The following is a 22,954-nucleotide window of genomic DNA, read 5'->3' as shown; positions in this document are numbered from 1 at the left end:
GGGATGGCCTGGTTACACCTCCACCTAGTTAGACCCTACAGAGCTGTACTGGGATGGCCTGGTTACACCTAGTTAGACCCTACAGAGCTGTACTGGGATGGTCTGGTTACACCTCCACCTAGTTAGACCCTACAGAGCTGTACTGGGATGGTCTGGTTACACCTCCACCTAGTTAGACCCTACAGAGCTGTACTGGGATGGTCTGGTTACACCTCCACCTAGTTAGACCCTACAGAGCTGTACTGGGATGGTCTGGTTACACCTCCACCTAGTTAGACCCTACAGAGCTGTACTGGGATGGCCTGGTTACACCTAGTTAGACCCTACAGAGCTGTACTGGGATGGTCTGGTTACACCTCCACCTAGTTAGACCCTACAGAGCTGTACTGGGATGGCCTGGTTACACCTAGTTAGACCCTACAGAGCTGTACTGGGATGGTCTGGTTACACCTAGTTAGACCCTACAGAGCTGTACTGGGATGGCCTGGTTACACCTAGTTAGACCCTACAGAGCTGTACTGGGATGGTCTGGTTACACCTAGTTAGACCCTACAGAGCTGTACTGGGATGGCCTGGTTCCACCTAGTTAGACCCTACAGAGCTGTACTGGGATGGCCTGGTTACACCTAGTTAGACCCTACAGAGCTGTACTGGGATGGCCTGGTTACACCTAGTTAGACCCTACAGAGCTGTACTGGGATGGTCTGGTTACACCTAGTTAGACCCTACAGAGCTGTACTGGGATGGTCTGGTTACACCTCCACCTAGTTAGACCCTACAGAGCTGTACTGGGATGGCCTGGTTACACCTAGTTAGACCCTACAGAGCTGTACTGGGATGGCCTGGTTACACCTAGTTAGACCCTACAGAGCTGTACTGGGATGGTCTGGTTACACCTAGTTAGACCCTACAGAGCTGTACTGGGATGGCCTGGTTACACCTAGTTAGACCCTACAGAGCTGTACTGGGATGGTCTGGTTACACCTCCACCTAGTTAGACCCTACAGAGCTGTACTGGGATGGTCTGGTTACACCTCCACCTAGTTAGACCCTACAGAGCTATACTGGGATGGCCTGGTTACACCTCCACCTAGTTAGACCCTACAGAGCTGTACTGGGATGGTCTGGTTACACCTCCACCTAGTTAGACCCTACAGAGCTGTACTGGGATGGCCTGGTTCCACCTAGTTAGACCCTACAGAGCTGTACTGGGATGGCCTGGTTACACCTAGTTAGACCCTACAGAGCTGTACTGGGATGGCCTGGTTACACCTAGTTAGACCCTACAGAGCTGTACTGGGATGGCCTGGTTACACCTAGTTAGACCCTACAGAGCTGTACTGGGATGGTCTGGTTACACCTCCACCTAGTTAGACCCTACAGAGCTGTACTGGGATGGCCTGGTTACACCTAGTTAGACCCTACAGAGCTGTACTGGGATGGCCTGGTTACACCTAGTTAGACCCTACAGAGCTGTACTGGGATGGTCTGGTTACACCTAGTTAGACCCTACAGAGCTGTACTGGGATGGTCTGGTTACACCTCCACCTAGTTAGACCCTACAGAGATGTACTGGGATGGTCTGGTTACACCTAGTTAGACCCTACAGAGCTGTACTGGGATGGCCTGGTTACACCTAGTTAGACCCTACAGAGCTGTACTGGGATGGTCTGGTTACACCTCCACCTAGTTAGACCCTACAGAGCTGTACTGGGATGGCCTGGTTACACCTAGTTAGACCCTACAGAGCTGTACTGGGATGGCCTGGTTACACCTAGTTAGACCCTACAGAGCTGTACTGGGATGGCCTGGTTACACCTAGTTAGACCCTACAGAGCTGTACTGGGATGGCCTGGTTACACCTAGTTAGACCCTACAGAGCTGTACTGGGATGGTCTGGTTACACCTAGTTAGACCCTACAGAGCTGTACTGGGATGGTCTGGTTACACCTCCACCTAGTTAGACCCTACAGAGCTGTACTGGGATGGCCTGGTTACACCTAGTTAGACCCTACAGAGCTGTACTGGGATGGTCTGGTTACACCTAGTTAGACCCTACAGAGCTGTACTGGGATGGTCTGGTTACACCTAGTTAGACCCTACAGAGCTGTACTGGGATGGCCTGGTTACACCTAGTTAGACCCTACAGAGCTGTACTGGGATGGCCTGGTTACACCTAGTTAGACCCTACAGAGCTGTCTGTAGGCCTCCAGAGCTCTGTGTAGTGGGGGGGGGGTACTACCTGAGTATGGCTGTACGTTAACTCCCCACTTGTCAGCGTCCAGTCCGTAGGCCTCCAGAGCTCTGTGTAGTGGGGGGGTACTACCTGAGTATGGCTGTACGTTAACTCCCCACTTGTCAGCGTCCAGTCCGTAGGCCTCCAGAGCTCTGTGTAGTGGGGTGGGGGGGGGGGGTACTACCTGAGTATGGCTGTACGTTAACTCCCCACTTGTCAGCGTCCAGTCCGTAGGCCTCCAGAGCTCTGTGTAGTGGGGGGGGGGGGGGTACTACCTGAGTATGGCTGTACGTTAACTCCCCACTTGTCAGAGTCCAGTCCGTAGGCCTCCAGAGCTCTGTGTAGTGGGGGGGGGGGGGGGGGGGGGTACTACCTGAGTATGGCTGTACGTTAACTCCCCACTTGTCAGAGTCCAGTCCGTAGGCCTCCAGAGCTCTGTGTAGTGGGGGGGGGGGGGGGGGTACTACCTGAGTATGGCTGTACGTTAACTCCCCACTTGTCAGTGTCCAGTCCGTAGGCCTCCAGAGCTCTGTGTAGTGGGGGGGGGGGGTACTACCTGAGTATGGCTGTACGTTAACTCCCCACTTGTCAGCGTCCAGTCCGTAGGCCTCCAGAGCTCTGTGTAGTGGGGGGGGGGGGGGGGGGGGTACTACCTGAGTATGGCTGTACGTTAACTCCCCACTTGTCAGTGTCCAGTCCGTAGGCCTCCAGAGCTCTGTGTAGTGGGGGGGGGGGGGGTACTACCTGAGTATGGCTGTACGTTAACTCCCCACTTGTCAGTGTCCAGTCCGTAGGCCTCCAGAGCTCTGTGTAGTGGGGGGGGGGGGGGTACTACCTGAGTATGGCTGTACGTTAACTCCCCACTTGTCAGCGTCCAGTCCGTAGGCCTCCAGAGCTCTGTGTAGTGGGGGGGGGTACTACCTGAGTATGGCTGTACGTTAACTCCCCACTTGTCAGCGTCCAGTCCGTAGGCCTCCAGAGCTCTGTGTAGTGGGGGGGGGGGGGGTACTACCTGAGTATGGCTGTACGTTAACTCCCCACTTGTCAGCGTCCAGTCCGTAGGCCTCCAGAGCTCTGTGTAGTGGGGGGGGGGGGTACTACCTGAGTATGGCTGTACGTTAACTCCCCACCTGTCAGCGTCCAGTCCGTAGGCCTCCAGAGCTCTGTGTAGTGGGGGGGGGGGGTACTACCTGAGTATGGCTGTACGTTAACTCCCCACTTGTCAGCGTCCAGTCCGTAGGCCTCCAGAGCTCTGTGTAGTGGGGGGGGGGTACTACCTGAGTATGGCTGTACGTTAACTCCCCACTTGTCAGCGTCCAGTCCGTAGGCCTCCAGAGCTCTGTGTAGTGGGGGGGGGGTACTACCTGAGTATGGCTGTACGTTAACTCCCCACTTGTCAGCGTCCAGTCCGTAGGCCTCCAGAGCTCTCCTCTGACACAGGCGCTCCAACTCATCGACATGTTCTGTACCACCGTAGTACCTACACACACACACACACACACACACACACACGGAAACATCTCAACAATATGTTGTGTGTTGCGGTGTGTGTGTTCTCACCTAGATCTCTCTTTGTCTCCACAACCAAACCCATTCTCTCAGGGATAGATAACCCTGGAGATCTCTGGTCTCCACAACCAAACCCATTAGATAACCCTGGAGATCTCTGGTCTCCACAACCAAACCCATTCTCTCAGGGATAGAGAACCCTGGAGATCTCTGGTCTCCAAACCCATTCTCCCAGGGATAGATAACCCTGGAGATCTCTGGTCTCCAAACCCATTCTCCCAGGGATAGATAACCCTGGAGATCTCTGGTCTCCAAACCCATTAGATAACCCTGGAGATCTCTGGTCTCCAAACCCATTCTCTCAGGGATAGATAACCCTGGAGATCTCTGGTCTCCAAACCCATTAGATAACCCTGGAGATCTCTGGTCTCCAAACCCATTCTCTCAGGGATAGATGACCCTGGAGATCTCTGGTCTCCAAACCCATTCTCTCAGGGATAGATAACCCTGGAGATCTCTGGTCTCCAAACCCATTCTCCCAGGGATTGATAACCCTGGAGATCTCTGGTCTCCAAACCCATTCTCTCAGGGATAGATAACCCTGGAGATCTCTGGTCTCCAACCCCATTCTCTCAGGGATAGATAACCCTGGAGATCTCTGGTCTCCAAACCCATTCTCTCAGGGATAGATAACCCTGGAGATCTCTGGTCTCCAAACCCATTCTCCCAGGGATAGATAACCCTGGAGATCTCTGGTCTCCAAACCCATTCTCTCAGGGATAGATAACCCTGGAGATCTCTGGTCTCCAAACCCATTCTCCCAGGGATAGATAACCCTGGAGATCTCTGGTCTCCAAACCCATTCTCTCAGGGATAGATGACCCTGGAGATATCTGGTCTCCAAACCCATTCTCTCAGGGATAGATGACCCTGGAGATCTCTGGTCTCCAAACCCATTCTCTCAGGGATAGATGACCCTGGAGATATCTGGTCTCCACAACCAAACCCATTAGATAACCCTGGAGATCTCTGGTCTCCACAACCAAACCCATTCTCTCAGGGATAGAGAACCCTGGAGATCTCTGGTCTCCAAACCCATTCTCTCAGGGATAGATGACCCTGGAGATCTCTGGTCTCCAAACCCATTCTCCCAGGGATAGATGACCCTGGAGATCTCTGGTCTCCAAACCCATTCTCTCAGGGATTGATAACCCTGGAGATCTCTGGTCTCCACAACCAAACCCATTAGATAACCCTGGAGATCTCTGGTCTCCACAACCAAACCCATTAGATAACCCTGGAGATCTCTGGTCTCCAAACCCATTCTCTCAGGGATAGATAACCCTGGAGATCTATCTGGTCTCCAAACCCATTCTCCCAGGGATAGATAACCCTGGAGATCTCTGGTCTCCAAACCCATTCTCCCAGGGATAGATAACCCTGGAGATCTCTGGTCTCCAAACCCATTCTCTCAGGGATAGATAACCCTGGAGATCTCTGGTCTCCACAACCAAACCCATTAGATAACCCTGGAGATCTCTGGTCTCCAAACCCATTCTCTCAGGGATAGATAACCCTGGAGATCTCTGGTCTCCAAACCCATTCTCTCAGGGATAGATAACCCTGGAGATCTCTGGTCTCCACAACCAAACCCATTAGATAACCCTGGAGATCTCTGGTCTCCACAACCAAACCCATTAGATAACCCTGGAGATCTCTGGTCTCCACAACCAAACCCATTAGATAACCCTGGAGATCTCTGGTCTCTAAACCCATTCTCTCAGGGATAGATGACCCTGGAGATCTCTGGTCTCCACAACCAAACCCATTAGATAACCCTGGAGATCTCTGGTCTCCACAACCAAACCCATTAGATAACCCTGGAGATCTCTGGTCTCCAAACCCATTCTCTCAGGGATAGATAACCCTGGAGATCTCTGGTCTCCAAACCCATTCTCCCAGGGATAGATAACCCTGGAGATCTCTGGTCTCCACAACCAAACCCATTCTCCCAGGGATAGATAACCCTGGAGATCTATCTGGTCTCCAAACCCATTCTCTCAGGGATAGATAACCCTGGAGATCTATCTGGTCTCCAAACCCATTCTCTCAGGGATAGATAAATGCGATTGCTTTTCTTACCTCTGTCCAGGATACCCCTCTGAGTGACTCTCTGTTTAAATACAGGTTCATAAAGCTTCATTGTGCCTACCTCTGTCCAGGATACCCCTCTGAGTGACTCTCTGTTTAAATACAGGTTCATAAAGCTTCATTGTGCCTATCTCTGTCCAGGATACCCCTCTGAGTGACTCTCTGTTTAAATACAGGTTCATAAAGCTTCATTGTGCCTATCTCTGTCCAGGATACCCCTCTGAGTGACTCTCTGTTTAAATACAGGTTCATAAAGCTTCATTGTGCCTACCTCTGTCCAGGATACCCCTCTGAGTGACTCTCTGTTTAAATACAGGTTCATAAAGCTTCATTGTGCCTACCTCTGTCCAGGATACCCCTCTGAGTACTTGTTGTTCATACAGGAGCCCAGGGCTTCTAGAACAGCTCTGGAGGTGAAGTTCTCTGATGCGATCAGCTCCAGGCCGAAGGTCTGACGGTGCTTCTCTCTCTTGATGATGGAGAACACCTAGACAATACACCGATTCATTATAATACACACAATACACCGATTTATTATAATATACACCTAACACAATACACCGATTCATTATAATACACCTAGACAATACACCGATTCATTATAATACACCTAGACAATACACCGTTTCATTTTAATACACCTATACAATACACCGATTCATTATAATACACCTAGACAATACACCGATTCATTATAATACACCTAGACAATACACCGTTTCATTATAATACACCTAGACAATACACCGTTTCATTATAATACACCTAGACAATACACAGATTCATTATAATACACCTAGACAATACACCGTTTCATTATAATACACCTAGACAATACACCGTTTCATTATAATACACCTAGACAATACACCGTTTCATTATAATACACCTAGACAATACACCGTTTCATTATAATACACCTATACAATACACCGATTCATTATAATACACCTAGACAATACACCGTTTCATTATAATACACCTAGACAATACACCGTTTCATTATAAAACACCTAGACAATACACCGTTTCATTTTAATACACCTATACAATACACCGATTCATTATAATACACCTAGACAATACACCGATTCATTATAATACACCTAGACAATACACCGTTTCATTATAATACACCTAGACAATACACCGTTTCATTATAATACACCTAGACAATACACAGATTCATTATAATACACCTAGACAATACACCGTTTCATTATAATACACCTAGACAATACACCGTTTCATTATAATACACCTAGACAATACACCGTTTCATTATAATACACTTAACACAACCCAGCCTGTAGTTACCTGGCCTGTAGGTACCTGGCCTCAACCCGGCCTGGAGTTACCTGGACTGTAGTTACCTGGCCTGTAGTACCTGGCTGAAACCCCTTTAGATGTATATTAACCCAGCCTGTAGTACCTGGCTGAAACCCCTTTAGATGTATATTAACCCAGCCTGTAGTACCTGGCTGAAACCCCTTTAGATGTATATTAACCCAGCCTGTAGTACCTGGCTGAAACCCCTTTAGATGTATATTAACCCAGCCTGTAGTACCTGGCTGAAACCCCTTTAGATGTATATTAACCCAGCCTGTAGTACCTGGCTGAAACCCCTTTAGATGTATATTAACCCAGCCTGTAGTACCTGGCTGAAACCCCTTTAGATGTATATTAACCCAGCCTGTAGTACCTGGCTGAAACCCCTATAGATGTATATTAACCCAGCCTGTAGTACCTGGCTGAAACCCCTTTAGATGTATATTAACCCAGCCTGTAGTACCTGGCTGAAACCCCTTTAGATGTATATTAACCCAGCCTGTAGTACCTGGCTGAAACCCCTTTAGATGTATATTAACCCAGCCTGTAGTACCTGGCTGAAACCCCTTTAGATGTATATTAACCCAGCCTGTAGTACCTGGCTGAAACCCCTTTAGATGTATATTAACCCAGCCTGTAGTACCTGGCTGAAACCCCTTTAGATGTATATTAACCAGGCCTGTAGTACCTGGCTGAAACCCCTTTAGATGTATATTAACCCAGCCTGTAGTACCTGGCTGAAACCCCCTTTAGATGTATATTAACCCAGCCTGTAGTACCTGGCTGAAACCCCTTTAGATGTATATTAACCCAGCCTGTAGTACCTGGCTGAAACCCCTTTAGATGTATATTAACCCAGCCTGTAGTACCTGGCTGAAACCCCTTTAGATGTATATTAACCCAGCCTGTAGTACCTGGCTGAAACCCCTTTAGATGTATATTAACCCAGCCTGTAGTACCTGGCTGAAACCCCTTTAGATGTATATTAACCCAGCCTGTAGTACCTGGCTGAAACCCCTTTAGATGTATATTAACCCAGCCTGTAGTACCTGGCTGAAACCCCTTTAGATGTATATTAACCCAGCCTGTAGTACCTGGCTGAAACCCCTTTAGATGTATATTAACCCAGCCTGTAGTACCTGGCTGAAACCCCTTTAGATGTATATTAACCCAGCCTGTAGTACCTGGCTGAAACCCCTTTAGATGTATATTAACCCCTTTAGATGTATATTAACCCCTTTAGATGTATATTAACCCAGCCTGTAGTACCTGGCTGAAACCCCTTTAGATGTATATTAACCCCTTTAGATGTATATTAACCCCTTTAGATGTATATTAACCCCTTTAGATGTATATTAACCCCTTTAGATGTATATTAACCCCTTTAGATGTATATTAACCCAGCCTGTAGTACCTGGCTGAAACCCCTTTAGATGTATATTAACCCAGCCTGTAGTACCTGGCTGAAACCCCTTTAGATGTATATTAACCCAGCCTGTAGTACCTGGCTGAAACCCCTTTAGATGTATATTAACCCAGCCTGTAGTACCTGGCTGAAACCCCTTTAGATGTATATTAACCCAGCCTGTAGTACCTGGCTGAAACCCCTTTAGATGTATATTAACCCAGCCTGTAGTACCTGGCTGAAACCCCTTTAGATGTATATTAACCCAGCCTGTAGTACCTGGCTGAAACCCCTTTAGATGTATATTAACCCAGCCTGTAGTACCTGGCTGAAACCCCTTTAGATGTATATTAACCCAGCCTGTAGTACCTGGCTGAAACCCCCTTTAGATGTATATTAACCCAGCCTGTAGTACCTGGCTGAAACCCCTTTAGATGTATATTAACCCAGCCTGTAGTACCTGGCTGAAACCCCTTTAGATGTATATTAACCCAGCCTGTAGTACCTAGCTGAAACCCCTTTAGATGTATATTAACCCAGCCTGTAGTACCTGGCTGAAACCCCTTTAGATGTATATTAACCCAGCCTGTAGTACCTGGCTGAAACCCCTTTAGATGTATATTAACCCAGCCTGTAGTACCTGGCTGAAACCCCTTTAGATGTATATTAACCCAGCCTGTAGTACCTGGCTGAAACCCCTTTAGATGTATATTAACCCAGCCTGTAGTACCTGGCTGAAACCCCTTTAGATGTATATTAACCCAGCCTGTAGTACCTGGCTGAAACCCCTTTAGATGTATATTAACCCAGCCTGTAGTACCTGGCTGAAACCCCTTTAGATGTATATTAACCCAGCCTGTAGTACCTGGCTGAAACCCCTTTAGATGTATATTAACCCAGCCTGTAGTACCTGGCTGAAACCCCTTTAGATGTATATTAACCCAGCCTGTAGTACCTGGCTGAAACCCCTTTAGATGTATATTAACCCAGCCTGTAGTACCTGGCTGAAACCCCTTTAGATGTATATTAACCCAGCCTGTAGTACCTGGCTGAAACCCCTTTAGATGTATATTAACCCAGCCTGTAGTACCTGGCTGAAACCCCTTTAGATGTATATTAACCCAGCCTGTAGTACCTGGCTGAAACCCCTTTAGATGTATATTAACCCAGCCTGTAGTACCTGGCTGAAACCCCTTTAGATGTATATTAACCCAGCCTGTAGTACCTGGCTGAAACCCCTTTAGATGTATATTAACCCAGCCTGTAGTACCTGGCTGAAACCCCTTTAGATGTATATTAACCCAGCCTGTAGTACCTGGCTGAAACCCCTTTAGATGTATATTAACCCAGCCTGTAGTACCTGGCTGAAACCCCTTTAGATGTATATTAACCCAGCCTGTAGTACCTGGCTGAAACCCCTTTAGATGTATATTAACCCAGCCTGTAGTACCTGGCTGAAACCCCTTTAGATGTATATTAACCCAGCCTGTAGTACCTGGCTGAAACCCCTTTAGATGTATATTAACCCAGCCTGTAGTACCTGGCTGAAACCCCTTTAGATGTATATTAACCCAGCCTGTAGTACCTGGCTGAAACCCCTTTAGATGTATATTAACCCAGCCTGTAGTACCTGGCTGAAACCCCTTTAGATGTATATTAACCCAGCCTGTAGTACCTGGCTGAAACCCCTTTAGATGTATATTAACCCAGCCTGTAGTACCTGGCTGAAACCCCTTTAGATGTATATTAACCCAGCCTGTAGTACCTGGCTGAAACCCCTTTAGATGTATATTAACCCAGCCTGTAGTACCTGGCTGAAACCCCTTTAGATGTATATTAACCCAGCCTGTAGTACCTGGCTGAAACCCCTTTAGATGTATATTAACCCAGCCTGTAGTACCTGGCTGAAACCCCTTTAGATGTATATTAACCCAGCCTGTAGTACCTGGCTGAAACCCCTTTAGATGTATATTAACCCAGCCTGTAGTACCTGGCTGAAACCCCTTTAGATGTATATTAACCCAGCCTGTAGTACCTGGCTGAAACCCCTTTAGATGTATATTAACCCAGCCTGTAGTACCTGGCTGAAACCCCTTTAGATGTATATTAACCCAGCCTGTAGTACCTGGCTGAAACCCCTTTAGATGTATATTAACCCAGCCTGTAGTACCTGGCTGAAACCCCTTTAGATGTATATTAACCCAGCCTGTAGTACCTGGCTGAAACCCCTTTAGATGTATATTAACCCAGCCTGTAGTACCTGGCTGAAACCCCTTTAGATGTATATTAACCCAGCCTGTAGTACCTGGCTGAAACCCCTTTAGATGTATATTAACCCAGCCTGTAGTACCTGGCTGAAACCCCTTTAGATGTATATTAACCCAGCCTGTAGTACCTGGCTGAAACCCCTTTAGATGTATATTAACCCAGCCTGTAGTACCTGGCTGAAACCCCTTTAGATGTATATTAACCCAGCCTGTAGTACCTGGCTGAAACCCCTTTAGATGTATATTAACCCAGCCTGTAGTACCTGGCTGAAACCCCTTTAGATGTATATTAACCCAGCCTGTAGTACCTGGCTGAAACCCCTTTAGATGTATATTAACCCAGCCTGTAGTACCTGGCTGAAACCCCTTTAGATGTATATTAACCCAGCCTGTAGTACCTGGCTGAAACCCCTTTAGATGTATATTAACCCAGCCTGTAGTACCTGGCTGAAACCCCTTTAGATGTATATTAACCCAGCCTGTAGTACCTGGCTGAAACCCCTTTAGATGTATATTAACCCAGCCTGTAGTACCTGGCTGAAACCCCTTTAGATGTATATTAACCCAGCCTGTAGTACCTGGCTGAAACCCCTTTAGATGTATATTAACCCAGCCTGTAGTACCTGGCTGAAACCCCTTTAGATGTATATTAACCCAGCCTGTAGTACCTGGCTGAAACCCCTTTAGATGTATATTAACCCAGCCTGTAGTACCTGGCTGAAACCCCTTTAGATGTATATTAACCCAGCCTGTAGTACCTGGCTGAAACCCCTTTAGATGTATATTAACCCAGCCTGTAGTACCTGGCTGAAACCCCTTTAGATGTATATTAACCCAGCCTGTAGTACCTGGCTGAAACCCCTTTAGATGTATATTAACCCAGCCTGTAGTACCTGGCTGAAACCCCTTTAGATGTATATTAACCCGCCTGTAGTACCTGGCTGAAACCCCTTTAGATGTATATTAACCCGGCCTGTAGTACCTGGCTGAAACCCCTTTAGATGTATATTAACCTGGCTGAAACCAGCCTGTAGTACCTGGCTGAAACCCCTTTAGATGTATATTAACCCAGCCTGTAGTACCTGGCTGAAACCCCTTTAGATGTATATTAACCCAGCCTGTAGTACCTGGCTGAAACCCCTTTAGATGTATATTAACCCAGCCTGTAGTACCTGGCTGAAACCCCTTTAGATGTATATTAACCCAGCCTGTAGTACCTGGCTGAAACCCCTTTAGATGTATATTAACCCAGCCTGTAGTACCTGGCTGAAACCCCTTTAGATGTATATTAACCCAGCCTGTAGTACCTGGCTGAAACCCCTTTAGATGTATATTAACCCAGCCTGTAGTACCTGGCTGAAACCCCTTTAGATGTATATTAACCCAGCCTGTAGTACCTGGCTGAAACCCCTTTAGATGTATATTAACCCAGCCTGTAGTACCTGGCTGAAACCCCTTTAGATGTATATTAACCCAGCCTGTAGTACCTGGCTGAAACCCCTTTAGATGTATATTAACCCAGCCTGTAGTACCTGGCTGAAACCCCTTTAGATGTATATTAACCCAGCCTGTAGTACCTGGCTGAAACCCCTTTAGATGTATATTAACCCAGCCTGTAGTACCTGGCTGAAACCCCTTTAGATGTATATTAACCCAGCCTGTAGTACCTGGCTGAAACCCCTTTAGATGTATATTAACCCAGCCTGTAGTACCTGGCTGAAACCCCTTTAGATGTATATTAACCCAGCCTGTAGTACCTGGCTGAAACCCCTTTAGATGTATATTAACCCAGCCTGTAGTACCTGGCTGAAACCCCTTTAGATGTATATTAACCCAGCCTGTAGTACCTGGCTGAAACCCCTTTAGATGTATATTAACCCAGCCTGTAGTACCTGGCTGAAACCCCTTTAGATGTATATTAACCCAGCCTGTAGTACCTGGCTGAAACCCCTTTAGATGTATATTAACCCAGCCTGTAGTACCTGGCTGAAACCCCTTTAGATGTATATTAACCCAGCCTGTAGTACACCTGGCTGAAACCCCTTTAGATGTATATTAACCCAGCCTGTAGTACCTGGCTGAAACCCCTTTAGATGTATATTAACCCAGCCTGTAGTACCTGGCTGAAACCCCTTTAGATGTATATTAACCCAGCCTGTAGTACCTGGCTGAAACCCCTTTAGATGTATATTAACCCAGCCTGTAGTACCTGGCTGAAACCCCTTTAGATGTATATTAACCCAGCCTGTAGTACCTGGCTGAAACCCCTTTAGATGTATATTAACCCAGCCTGTAGTACCTGGCTGAAACCCCTTTAGATGTATATTAACCCAGCCTGTAGTACCTGGCTGAAACCCCTTTAGATGTATATTAACCCAGCCTGTAGTACCTGGCTGAAACCCCTTTAGATGTATATTAACCCAGCCTGTAGTACCTGGCTGAAACCCCTTTAGATGTATATTAACCCAGCCTGTAGTACCTGGCTGAAACCCCTTTAGATGTATATTAACCCAGCCTGTAGTACCTGGCTGAAACCCCTTTAGATGTATATTAACCCAGCCTGTAGTACCTGGCTGAAACCCCTTTAGATGTATATTAACCCAGCCTGTAGTACCTGGCTGAAACCCCTTTAGATGTATATTAACCCAGCCTGTAGTACCTGGCTGAAACCCCTTTAGATGTATATTAACCCAGCCTGTAGTACCTGGCTGAAACCCCTTTAGATGTATATTAACCCAGCCTGTAGTACCTGGCTGAAACCCCTTTAGATGTATATTAACCCAGCCTGTAGTACCTGGCTGAAACCCCTTTAGATGTATATTAACCCAGCCTGTAGTACCTGGCTGAAACCCCTTTAGATGTATATTAACCCCTTTAGATGTATATTAACCCAGCCTGTAGTACCTGGCTGAAACCCCTTTAGATGTATATTAACCCAGCCTGTAGTACCTGGCTGAAACCCCTTTAGATGTATATTAACCCAGCCTGTAGTACCTGGCTGAAACCCCTTTAGATGTATATTAACCCAGCCTGTAGTACCTGGCTGAAACCCCTTTAGATGTATATTAACCCAGCCTGTAGTACCTGGCTGAAACCCCTTTAGATGTATATTAACCCAGCCTGTAGTACCTGGCTGAAACCCCTTTAGATGTATATTAACCCAGCCTGTAGTACCTGGCTGAAACCCCTTTAGATGTATATTAACCCAGCCTGTAGTACCTGGCTGAAACCCCTTTAGATGTACATTAACCCAGCCTGTAGTACCTGGCTGAAACCCCTTTAGATGTATATTAACCCAGCCTGTAGTACCTGGCTGAAACCCCTTTAGATGTATATTAACCCAGCCTGTAGTACCTGGCTGAAACCCCTTTAGATGTATATTAACCCAGCCTGTAGTACCTGGCTGAAACCCCTTTAGATGTATATTAACCCAGCCTGTAGTACCTGGCTGAAACCCCTTTAGATGTATATTAACCCAGCCTGTAGTACCTGGCTGAAACCCCTTTAGATGTATATTAACCCAGCCTGTAGTACCTGGCTGAAACCCCTTTAGATGTATATTAACCCAGCCTGTAGTACCTGGCTGAAACCCCCTTTAGATGTATATTAACCCCTTTAGATGTATATTCGGAACGAGGAAACATAAAAGCGATGTCATCAACAGCAACGAGTCAGCCTCACACACACACACACACACACACACACACACACACACACACACACCTGTGTGACGTACCTCAGAGTCGTTGGAGCTGAGTGGCTCCTGCATCATCTTGTTGTGAGACTCCCACACTTCCTTACTGACATGGTGACTGGTACCGTTGCTATGAGACATGACGACTGGTGCTGATCTACAGACAGACAGACAGTTAGTTAGTTAGTTAGTTAGTTAGTTAGTTAGTTAGTTAGTTAGTTAAGCTATGAGACATGACCACTGGTACTGATCTACAGACAGACAGACAGTTAGTTAGTTAGTTAGTTAAGCTATGAGACATGACCACTGGAACTGATCTACAGACAGACAGACAGTTAGTTAGTTAGTTAGTTAGTTAGTTAGTTAGTTAAGCTATGAGACATGACGACTGGTACTGATCTACAGACAGACAGACAGTTAGTTAGTTAGTTAGTTAGTTAGTTAGTTAGTTAAGCTATGAGACATGACCACTGGTACTGATCTACAGACAGACAGACAGTTAGTTAGTTAGTTAGTTAGTTAGTTAAGCTATGAGACATGACCACTGGAACTGATCTACAGACAGACAGACAGTTAGTTAGTTAGTTAGTTAGTTAAGCTATGAGACATGACCACTGGTACTGATCTACAGACAGGCAGGCAGGCAGGCAGTCAGTCAGTCAGTTAGTTAGTTAGTTAGTTAGTTAAGCTATACCAAATAAGATTCAACAGTATCTTTTGTCAACCCCTCTAAATATCAGTTGTTGGGAAAATATAGTATTCAGGGCTACATTTAGTCAGGTTATCTGGTATTCAGGGCTTTAATTAGTCAGGTTATCACTAGAACAGCCATGTTTAAACCAACAGGGCTATATTTAGTCAGGTTATCTAGTATTCAGGGCTACATTTAGTCAGGTTATCTGGTATTCAGGGCTATATTTAGTCAGGTTATCTGGTATTCAGGGCTATATTTAGTCAGGTTATCTGGTATTCAGGGCTTTAATTAGACAGGTTATCACTAGAACAGTGTGTAGGGAATAGGGTGCCATTTGGTATGGTCCTGGTGGAAGTAGTGGACTATGTAGGGAATAGGGTGCCATTTGGTGTGGTCCTGGTGGAAGTAGTGGACAATGTAGGGAATAGGGTGCCATTTGGTGTGGTCCTGGTGGAAGTAGTGGACAATGTAGGGAATAGGGTGCCATTTGGTGTGGTCCTGGTGGAAGTAGTGGACTATGTAGGGAATAGGGTGCCATTTGGTGTGGTCCTGGTGGAAGTAGTGGACAATGTAGGGAATAGGGTGCCATTTGGTATGGTCCTGGTGAAATAGTGGACTATGTAGGGAATAGGGTGCCATTTGGTGTGATCCTGGTGAAATAGTGGACTATGTAGGGAATAGGGTGCCATTTGGTATGGTCCTGGTGGAAGTAGTGGACTATGTAGGGAATAGGGTGCCATTTGGTATGGTTATGGTGAAATAGTGCACTATGTAGGGAATAGGGTGCCATTTGGTATGGTTATGGTGAAATAGTGCACTATGTAGGGAATAGGGTGCCATTTGGTATGGTCCTGGTGAAATAGTGGACTATGTAGGGAATAGGGTGCCATTTGGTGTGATCCTGGTGAAATAGTGCACTATGTAGGGAATAGGGTGCCATTTGGTGTGATCCTGGTGGAAGTAGTGGACTATGTAGGGAATAGGGTGCCATTTGGTATGGTCCTGGTGGAAGTAGTGCACTATGTAGGGAATAGGGTGCCATTTGGTATGGTCCTGGTGGAAATAGTGGACTATGTAGGGAATAGGGTGCCATTTGGTATGGTCCTGGTGGAAGTAGTGGACTATGTAGGGAATAGGGTGCCATTTGGTATGGTCCTGGTGGAAGTAGTGGACTATGTAGGGAATAGGGTACCATTTGGTGTGGTCCTGGTGGAAGTAGTGGACTATGTAGGGAACAGGGTGCCATTTGGTGTGATCCTGGTGGAAGTAGTGGACTATGTAGGGAACAGGGTGCCATTTGGTGTGGTCCTGGTGGAAGTAGTGCACTATGTAGGGAACAGGGTGCCATTTGGTGTGGTCCTGGTGGAAGTAGTGCACTATGTAGGGAACAGGGTGCCATTTGGTATGGTCCTGGTGGAAGTAGTGGACTATGTAGAGAATAGGGTGCCATTTGGTGTGGTCCTGGTGGAAGTAGTGCACTATGTAGGGAATAGGGTGCCATTTGGTGTGGTCCTGGTGGAAGTAGTGGACTATGTAGGGAATAGGGTGCTGTCACTGCCACTCTGTGTCTGATGCAACAGCAGCTGGACTCATGACTTCTGTTATCTTGTTTGTCCAACTTACAGAGGCCCGTCAGCTAACTGACCTCGCTGGATAAAGTCACCCATTCTGTGTGGTAGCGTGTAAAGCAGGGGGTTCTTTAACTTCTTCAGCCTGGCACCCAAATTAGAAGTTCTGTTTTTCTGGGACCCAAGCTTAGTAAAATATGCAACTATACATACATTTCGGTACATTTCATTGCCCTTATGCCTAAAACAAATAACAATTACATTAAATATCCATATAAATATCTATACGTGTTTAGTTTCCCCCATTAAAAACACTCTTACATATCTGTCTAGGTTGGAACTGTTGTAGACAAACAACCCAGAACTGTGTGAGTGGGTTCTCAGTCAGGAGACCACTTCCTGTTGTAGACAAACAACCCAGAACTGTGTGAGTGGGTTCTCAGTCAGGAGACCACTTCCTGTTGTAGACAAACAACCCAGAACTGTGTGAGTGGGTTCTCAGTCAGTCAGGAAAAATAAAAAACTTCCTGTTGTAGATCTCTGGTCTCCAAACCCATTCTCTCAGGGATAGATAACCCTGGAGATCTCTGGTCTCCACAACCAAACCCATTAGATAACCCTGGAGATCTCTGGTCTCCACAACCAAACCCATTAGATAACCCTGGAGATCTCTGGTCTCCAAACCCATTCTCTCAGGGATAGATAACCCTGGAGATCTCTGGTCTCCAAACCCATTCTCTCAGGGATAGATAACCCTGGAGATCTCTGGTCTCCACAACCAAACCCATTAGATAACCCTGGAGATCTCTGGTCTCCAAACCCATTCTCCCAGGGATAGATAACCCTGGAGATCTCTGGTCTCCACAACCAAACCCATTAGATAACCCTGGAGATCTCTGGTCTCCACAACCAAACCCATTAGATAACCCTGGAGATCTCTGGTCTCCACAACCAAACCCATTAGATAACCCTGGAGATCTCTGGTCTCCACAACCAAACCCATTAGATAACCCTGGAGATCTCTGGTCTCCACAACCAAACCCATTAGATAACCCTGGAGATCTCTGGTCTCCACAACCAAACCCATTAGATAACCCTGGAGATCTCTGGTCTCCACAACCAAACCCATTAGATAACCCTGGAGATCTCTGGTCTCCACAACCAAACCCATTAGATAACCCTGGAGATCTCTGGTCTCCACAACCAAACCCATTAGATAACCCTGGAGATCTCTGGTCTCCAAACCCATTCTCTCAGGGATAGATAACCCTGGAGATCTCTGGTCTCCAAACCCATTCTCTCAGGGATAGATAACCCTGGAGATCTCTGGTCTCCAAACCCATTCTCTCAGGGATAGATAACCCTGGAGATCTCTGGTCTCCAAACCCATTCTCTCAGGGGTAGATAACCCTGGAGATCTCTGGTCTCCAAACCCATTAGATAACCCTGGAGATCTCTGGTCTCCAAACCCATTCTCTCAGGGATAGATGACCCTGGAGATCTCTGGTCTCCAAACCCATTCTCTCAGGGATAGATAACCCTGGAGATCTCTGGTCTCCACAACCAAACCCATTAGATAACCCTGGAGATCTCTGGTCTCCAAACCCATTAGATAACCCTGGAGATCTCTGGTCTCCAAACCCATTCTCTCAGGGATAGATAACCCTGGAGATCTCTGGTCTCCAAACCCATTCTCTCAGGGATAGATAACCCTGGAGATCTCTGGTCTCCAAACCCATTCTCTCAGGGATAGATAACCCTGGAGATCTCTGGTCTCCAAACCCATTCTCTCAGGGATAGATAACCCTGGAGATCTCTGGTCTCCAAACCCATTCTCTCAGGGATAGATAACCCTGGAGATCTCTGGTCTCCAAACCCATTCTCTCAGGGATAGATAACCCTGGAGATCTCTGGTCTCCAAACCCATTCTCCCAGGGATAGATAACCCTGGAGATCTCTGGTCTCCAAACCCATTCTCTCAGGGATAGATAACCCTGGAGATCTCTGGTCTCCAAACCCATTCTCTCAGGGATAGATAACCCTGGAGATCTCTGGTCTCCAAACCCATTCTCTCAGGGATAGATAACCCTGGAGATCTCTGGTCTCCAAACCCATTCTCTCAGGGATAGATAACCCTGGAGATCTATCTGGTCTCCAAACCCATTCTCTCAGGGATAGATAACCCTGGAGATCTCTCAAACTTCGTGTTTGCCTCAAGAAGCATCTTGCTTCAATCAGTTTATTCCAGTTCAGAATAACAATTATTATTGTATTTTAACAGCAACAGTTCCAACCGAGACTAGTTTTCAACAGTCATTTCTACAGTCAGATGTACAGTAGGCCTGATCATATTATATCTGTTCTGTTACTAAGGGTTGAACTATCAGCAGCTGGCGTCGGTGAATGTTAGATATTATCTGTGTACAAGACCAGGGGATTGTTAGAAAGAGGAAGTCACCTCTACTGAGAGTTAGTTAGTTAGTCCCTTATTTCTGCTGATCATCACCCGTTATAAAATGACAATGTCTTGCTAGTTGACTGACTGGTCCACAGTCGAAGCCCAGTTTCCTGAATCATTCTGTCCTGTTCTGAAATAACTCTCTGGGTTTACCATCATGGTGTGGATGTTTGATCAGGACGTGTCGTTTTATTAAATGTGTTCGTTATCAGAGACTCATTACTAAGCACTTCCCGGCACACAAAACACAGTGTGGACGCTCCTCACATCTGTATGAAAGAGAGAAACTCATCGCTGTCTTTGGGTTTCATGACAATTGAGCTCAGTGAGAACTTGTGGTTAACATGAGTCCATTTGATGAGAACTTGTGGTTAACATGAGTCCATTTGATGAGAACTTGTGGTTAGTTTGATGACAGCGGTGAGTGACTGCGAGTTTTTTTTGTGTACCTTTATTTAACGAGGCAAGTCAGTTAAGAACAAATTCTTATTTTCAATGACGGCCTAGGAACAGTGGGTTAACTGCCTGTTCAGGGGCAGAACGACAGATTTGTACCTTGTCAGCTCGGGGATTCGAACTTGCAACCTTTCAGTTCCAAGTCCAACGCTCTTACCAGTCGGCTACCGTAGAGTGTGAATAACAAGTAGGTAACGGACAGCGCTGCGTCGCGTGTCGAACCACAGCGCTGCGTCGCGTGTAAAACCGTGAAGTACACCGGTAACTCCCACATGAGCAGCTGCCAAACTGAGCAGAGAGCGGCTGCCAAACTGAGCAGAGAGCGGCTGCCAAACTGAGCAGAGAGCGGCTGCCAAACTGAGCAGAGAGCGGCTACAAAACTGAGCAGAGAGCGGATACAAAACTGAGCAGAGAGCGGCTGCCAAACTGAGCAGAGAGCGGCTGCCAAACTGAGCAGAGAGCGGCTGCCAAACTGAGCAGAGAGCGGCTACAAAACTGAGCAGAGAGCGGCTGCCAAACTGAGCAGAGAGCGGCTACAAAACTGAGCAGAGAGCGGATGCCAAACTGAGCAGAGAGCGGCTGCCAAACTAAGCAGAGAGCGATGAACAAATCTATTCCTGTAATTCTTAAATAATTATAACAGAGTACGACCGTCCCGAGGATCCCGCATAGCACTGACCCTAAAGTCAGCCCGCAGGTTCAGCTGTCTTGTGACATGCGGTTTCACTACATTTCCGATATTACGAGCCGATTTGACTAAATAGAACATTTTTGAGTTAATGCATAATACATTTAAACAAAAATAGTTACTCACATATTCAAGAAAAAGTTACACATTGTATCATAGCTAACTTAGCTATGAGTTTCTAGCTAGCCAAAGTGTCAAACGTCACCCCAAAAACCACACGCTAATCGAGCTATTTTATTAGTGAATAGTGTACAAAAAGCGTAAATATAACAACGAAATAGTTATTTTGCTGGGTACCCACCGGGTCGCTCGGCTGTGCAGCTGTCACCGTCGGAAATCGGACGTTTGGAGAAAGACAAACATGCAAATTGAGTTTACTAGGAATACAAAGTCCGCGAAACCTAGAAACCAATCAGTGTACAGAGAGACGTGATGTCCACGCCCCCTTTCTCGCTGTTAGCCAATAAAAACACATAACAGAAACATCTGAACTGTCCAATGAAACTGATAGACAGTGATGAAATAATACCGTACTGTACAAATATATTGATTAAAGTGCCTATAAATAGTTGAATTATGAAATTATTATTATGATACAACATGGAACATTCAGAACAGTATTTAAATTGTTATAGTGATATGATAGATACTATAGTACCTTTGGTCCCACCCTGTCAAAGACAGACGGTTATAACAGACCAATAGGATCAGTTATTGTACCTTAGGTCCCACTATAGCAGTTATTAATTCAGACCCATAACCATTCAGATGGTGGTAGACTATAGCAGTTATTAATTCAGACCCATAACCACTCAGACCCATAACCATTCAGATGGTGGTAGACTATAGCAGTTATTAATTCAGACCCATAACCATTCAGATGGTGGTAGACTATAGCAGTTATTAATTCAGACCCATAACCATTCAGATGGTGGTAGACTATAGCAGTTATTAATTCAGACCCATAACCATTCAGACCCATAACCATTCAGATGGTGGTAGACTATAGCAGTTATTAATTCAGACCCATAACCATTCAGATGGTGGTAGACTATAGCAGTTATTAATTCAGACCCATAACCATTCAGATGGTGGTAGACTATAGCAGTTATTAATTCAGACCCATAACCATTCAGACCCATAACCATTCAGATGGTGGTAGACTATAGCAGTTATTAATTCAGACCCATAACCATTCAGATGGTGGTAGACTATAGCAGTTATTAATTCAGACCCATAACCATTCAGATGGTGGTAGACTATAGCAGTTATTAATTCAGACCCATAACCATTCAGATGGTGGTAGACTATAGCAGTTATTAATTCAGACCCATAACCATTCAGATGGTGGTAGACTATAGCAGATGGTGGTGTAGACTATACCCAGTTAAATTCAGACCCATAACCATTCAGATGGTGGTAGACTATAGCAGTTATTAATTCAGACCCATAACCATTCAGATGGTGGTAGACTAACCATTCAGATGGTGGTAGACTATAGCAGTTATTAATTCAGCCCATAACCATTCAGACCCATAACCATTCAGATGGTGGTAGACTATAGCAGTTATTAATTCAGACCCATAACCATTCAGATGGTGGTAGACTATAGCAGTTATTAATTCAGACCCATAACCATTCAGACCCATAACCATTCAGATGGTGGTAGACTATAGCAGTTATTAATTCAGACCCATAACCATTCAGACCCATAACCATTCAGATGGTGGTAGACTATAGCAGTTATTAATTCAGACCCATAACCATTCAGATGGTGGTAGGCTAACCATTCAGCAGTTATTAATTCAGACCCATAACCATTCAGATGGTGGTAGACTATAGCAGTTATTAATTCAGACCCATAACCATTCAGATGGTGGTAGACTATAGCAGTTATTAATTCAGACCCATAACCATTCAGATGGTGTTAGACTATAGCAGTTATTAATTCAGACCCATAACCATTCAGATGGTGGTAGACTATAGCAGTTATTAATTCAGACCCAGACCCATAACCATTCAGATGGTGGTAGACTATAGCAGTTATTAATTCAGACCCATAACCATTCAGATGGTGGTAGACTATAGCAGTTATTAATTCAGACCCATAACCATTCAGATGGTGGTAGACTATAGCAGTTATTAATTCAGACCCATAACCATTCAGACCCATAACCATTCAGATGGTGGTAGACTATAGCAGTTATTAATTCAGACCCATAACCATTCAGACCCATAACCATTCAGATGGTGGTAGACTATAGCAGTTATTAATTCAGACCCATAACCATTCAGACCCATAACCATTCAGATGGTGGTAGACTATAGCAGTTATTAATTCAGACCCATAACCATTCAGACCCATAACCATTCAGATGGTGGTAGACTATAGCAGTTATTAATTCAGACCCCTAACCATTCAGACCCATAACCATTCAGACCCATAACCATTCAGATGGTGGTAGACTATAGCAGTTATTAATTCAGACCCATAACCAC

At 45.8% G+C, this 22,954-nt stretch overlaps 1 protein-coding gene across 3 annotated transcripts in view; it reads right to left on the bottom strand.

Annotated features, from left to right (window-relative positions):
• LOC135530885 (serine hydroxymethyltransferase, cytosolic-like) overlaps positions 1-20,827 on the bottom strand; it is a 47,014-nt gene extending 26,187 nt beyond the window's left edge. Inside the window, exons 1-4 of one of the 3 annotated variants that reach the window (XM_064959057.1) lie at positions 20,757-20,827; positions 14,634-14,748; positions 6,238-6,383; positions 3,601-3,716 (exon numbers count right to left, since the gene is read on the bottom strand). In XM_064959057.1, coding sequence (XP_064815129.1) covers positions 3,601-3,716; positions 6,238-6,383; positions 14,634-14,732 — 361 coding nt within the window. In that variant the 5' untranslated portion in view covers positions 14,733-14,748; positions 20,757-20,827. Of the gene's footprint in view, positions 1-2,242; positions 2,301-3,600; positions 3,717-5,887; positions 5,907-6,237; positions 6,384-14,633; positions 14,749-20,756 lie in introns of those variants that run through there. The other 2 variants (XM_064959059.1, XM_064959058.1) reach the window with 2 other exon arrangements.
• Between the last annotated feature and the right edge of the window lie 2,127 nt (positions 20,828-22,954).

This window comes from Oncorhynchus masou, unplaced genomic scaffold, assembly GCF_036934945.1.
Source record: "Oncorhynchus masou masou isolate Uvic2021 unplaced genomic scaffold, UVic_Omas_1.1 unplaced_scaffold_1450, whole genome shotgun sequence".
Classification (NCBI taxonomy): domain Eukaryota; kingdom Metazoa; phylum Chordata; class Actinopteri; order Salmoniformes; family Salmonidae; genus Oncorhynchus; species Oncorhynchus masou.
Note: the sequence above shows the minus strand (reverse complement) of the source record. Positions and strands in the feature narration are given on the sequence as shown.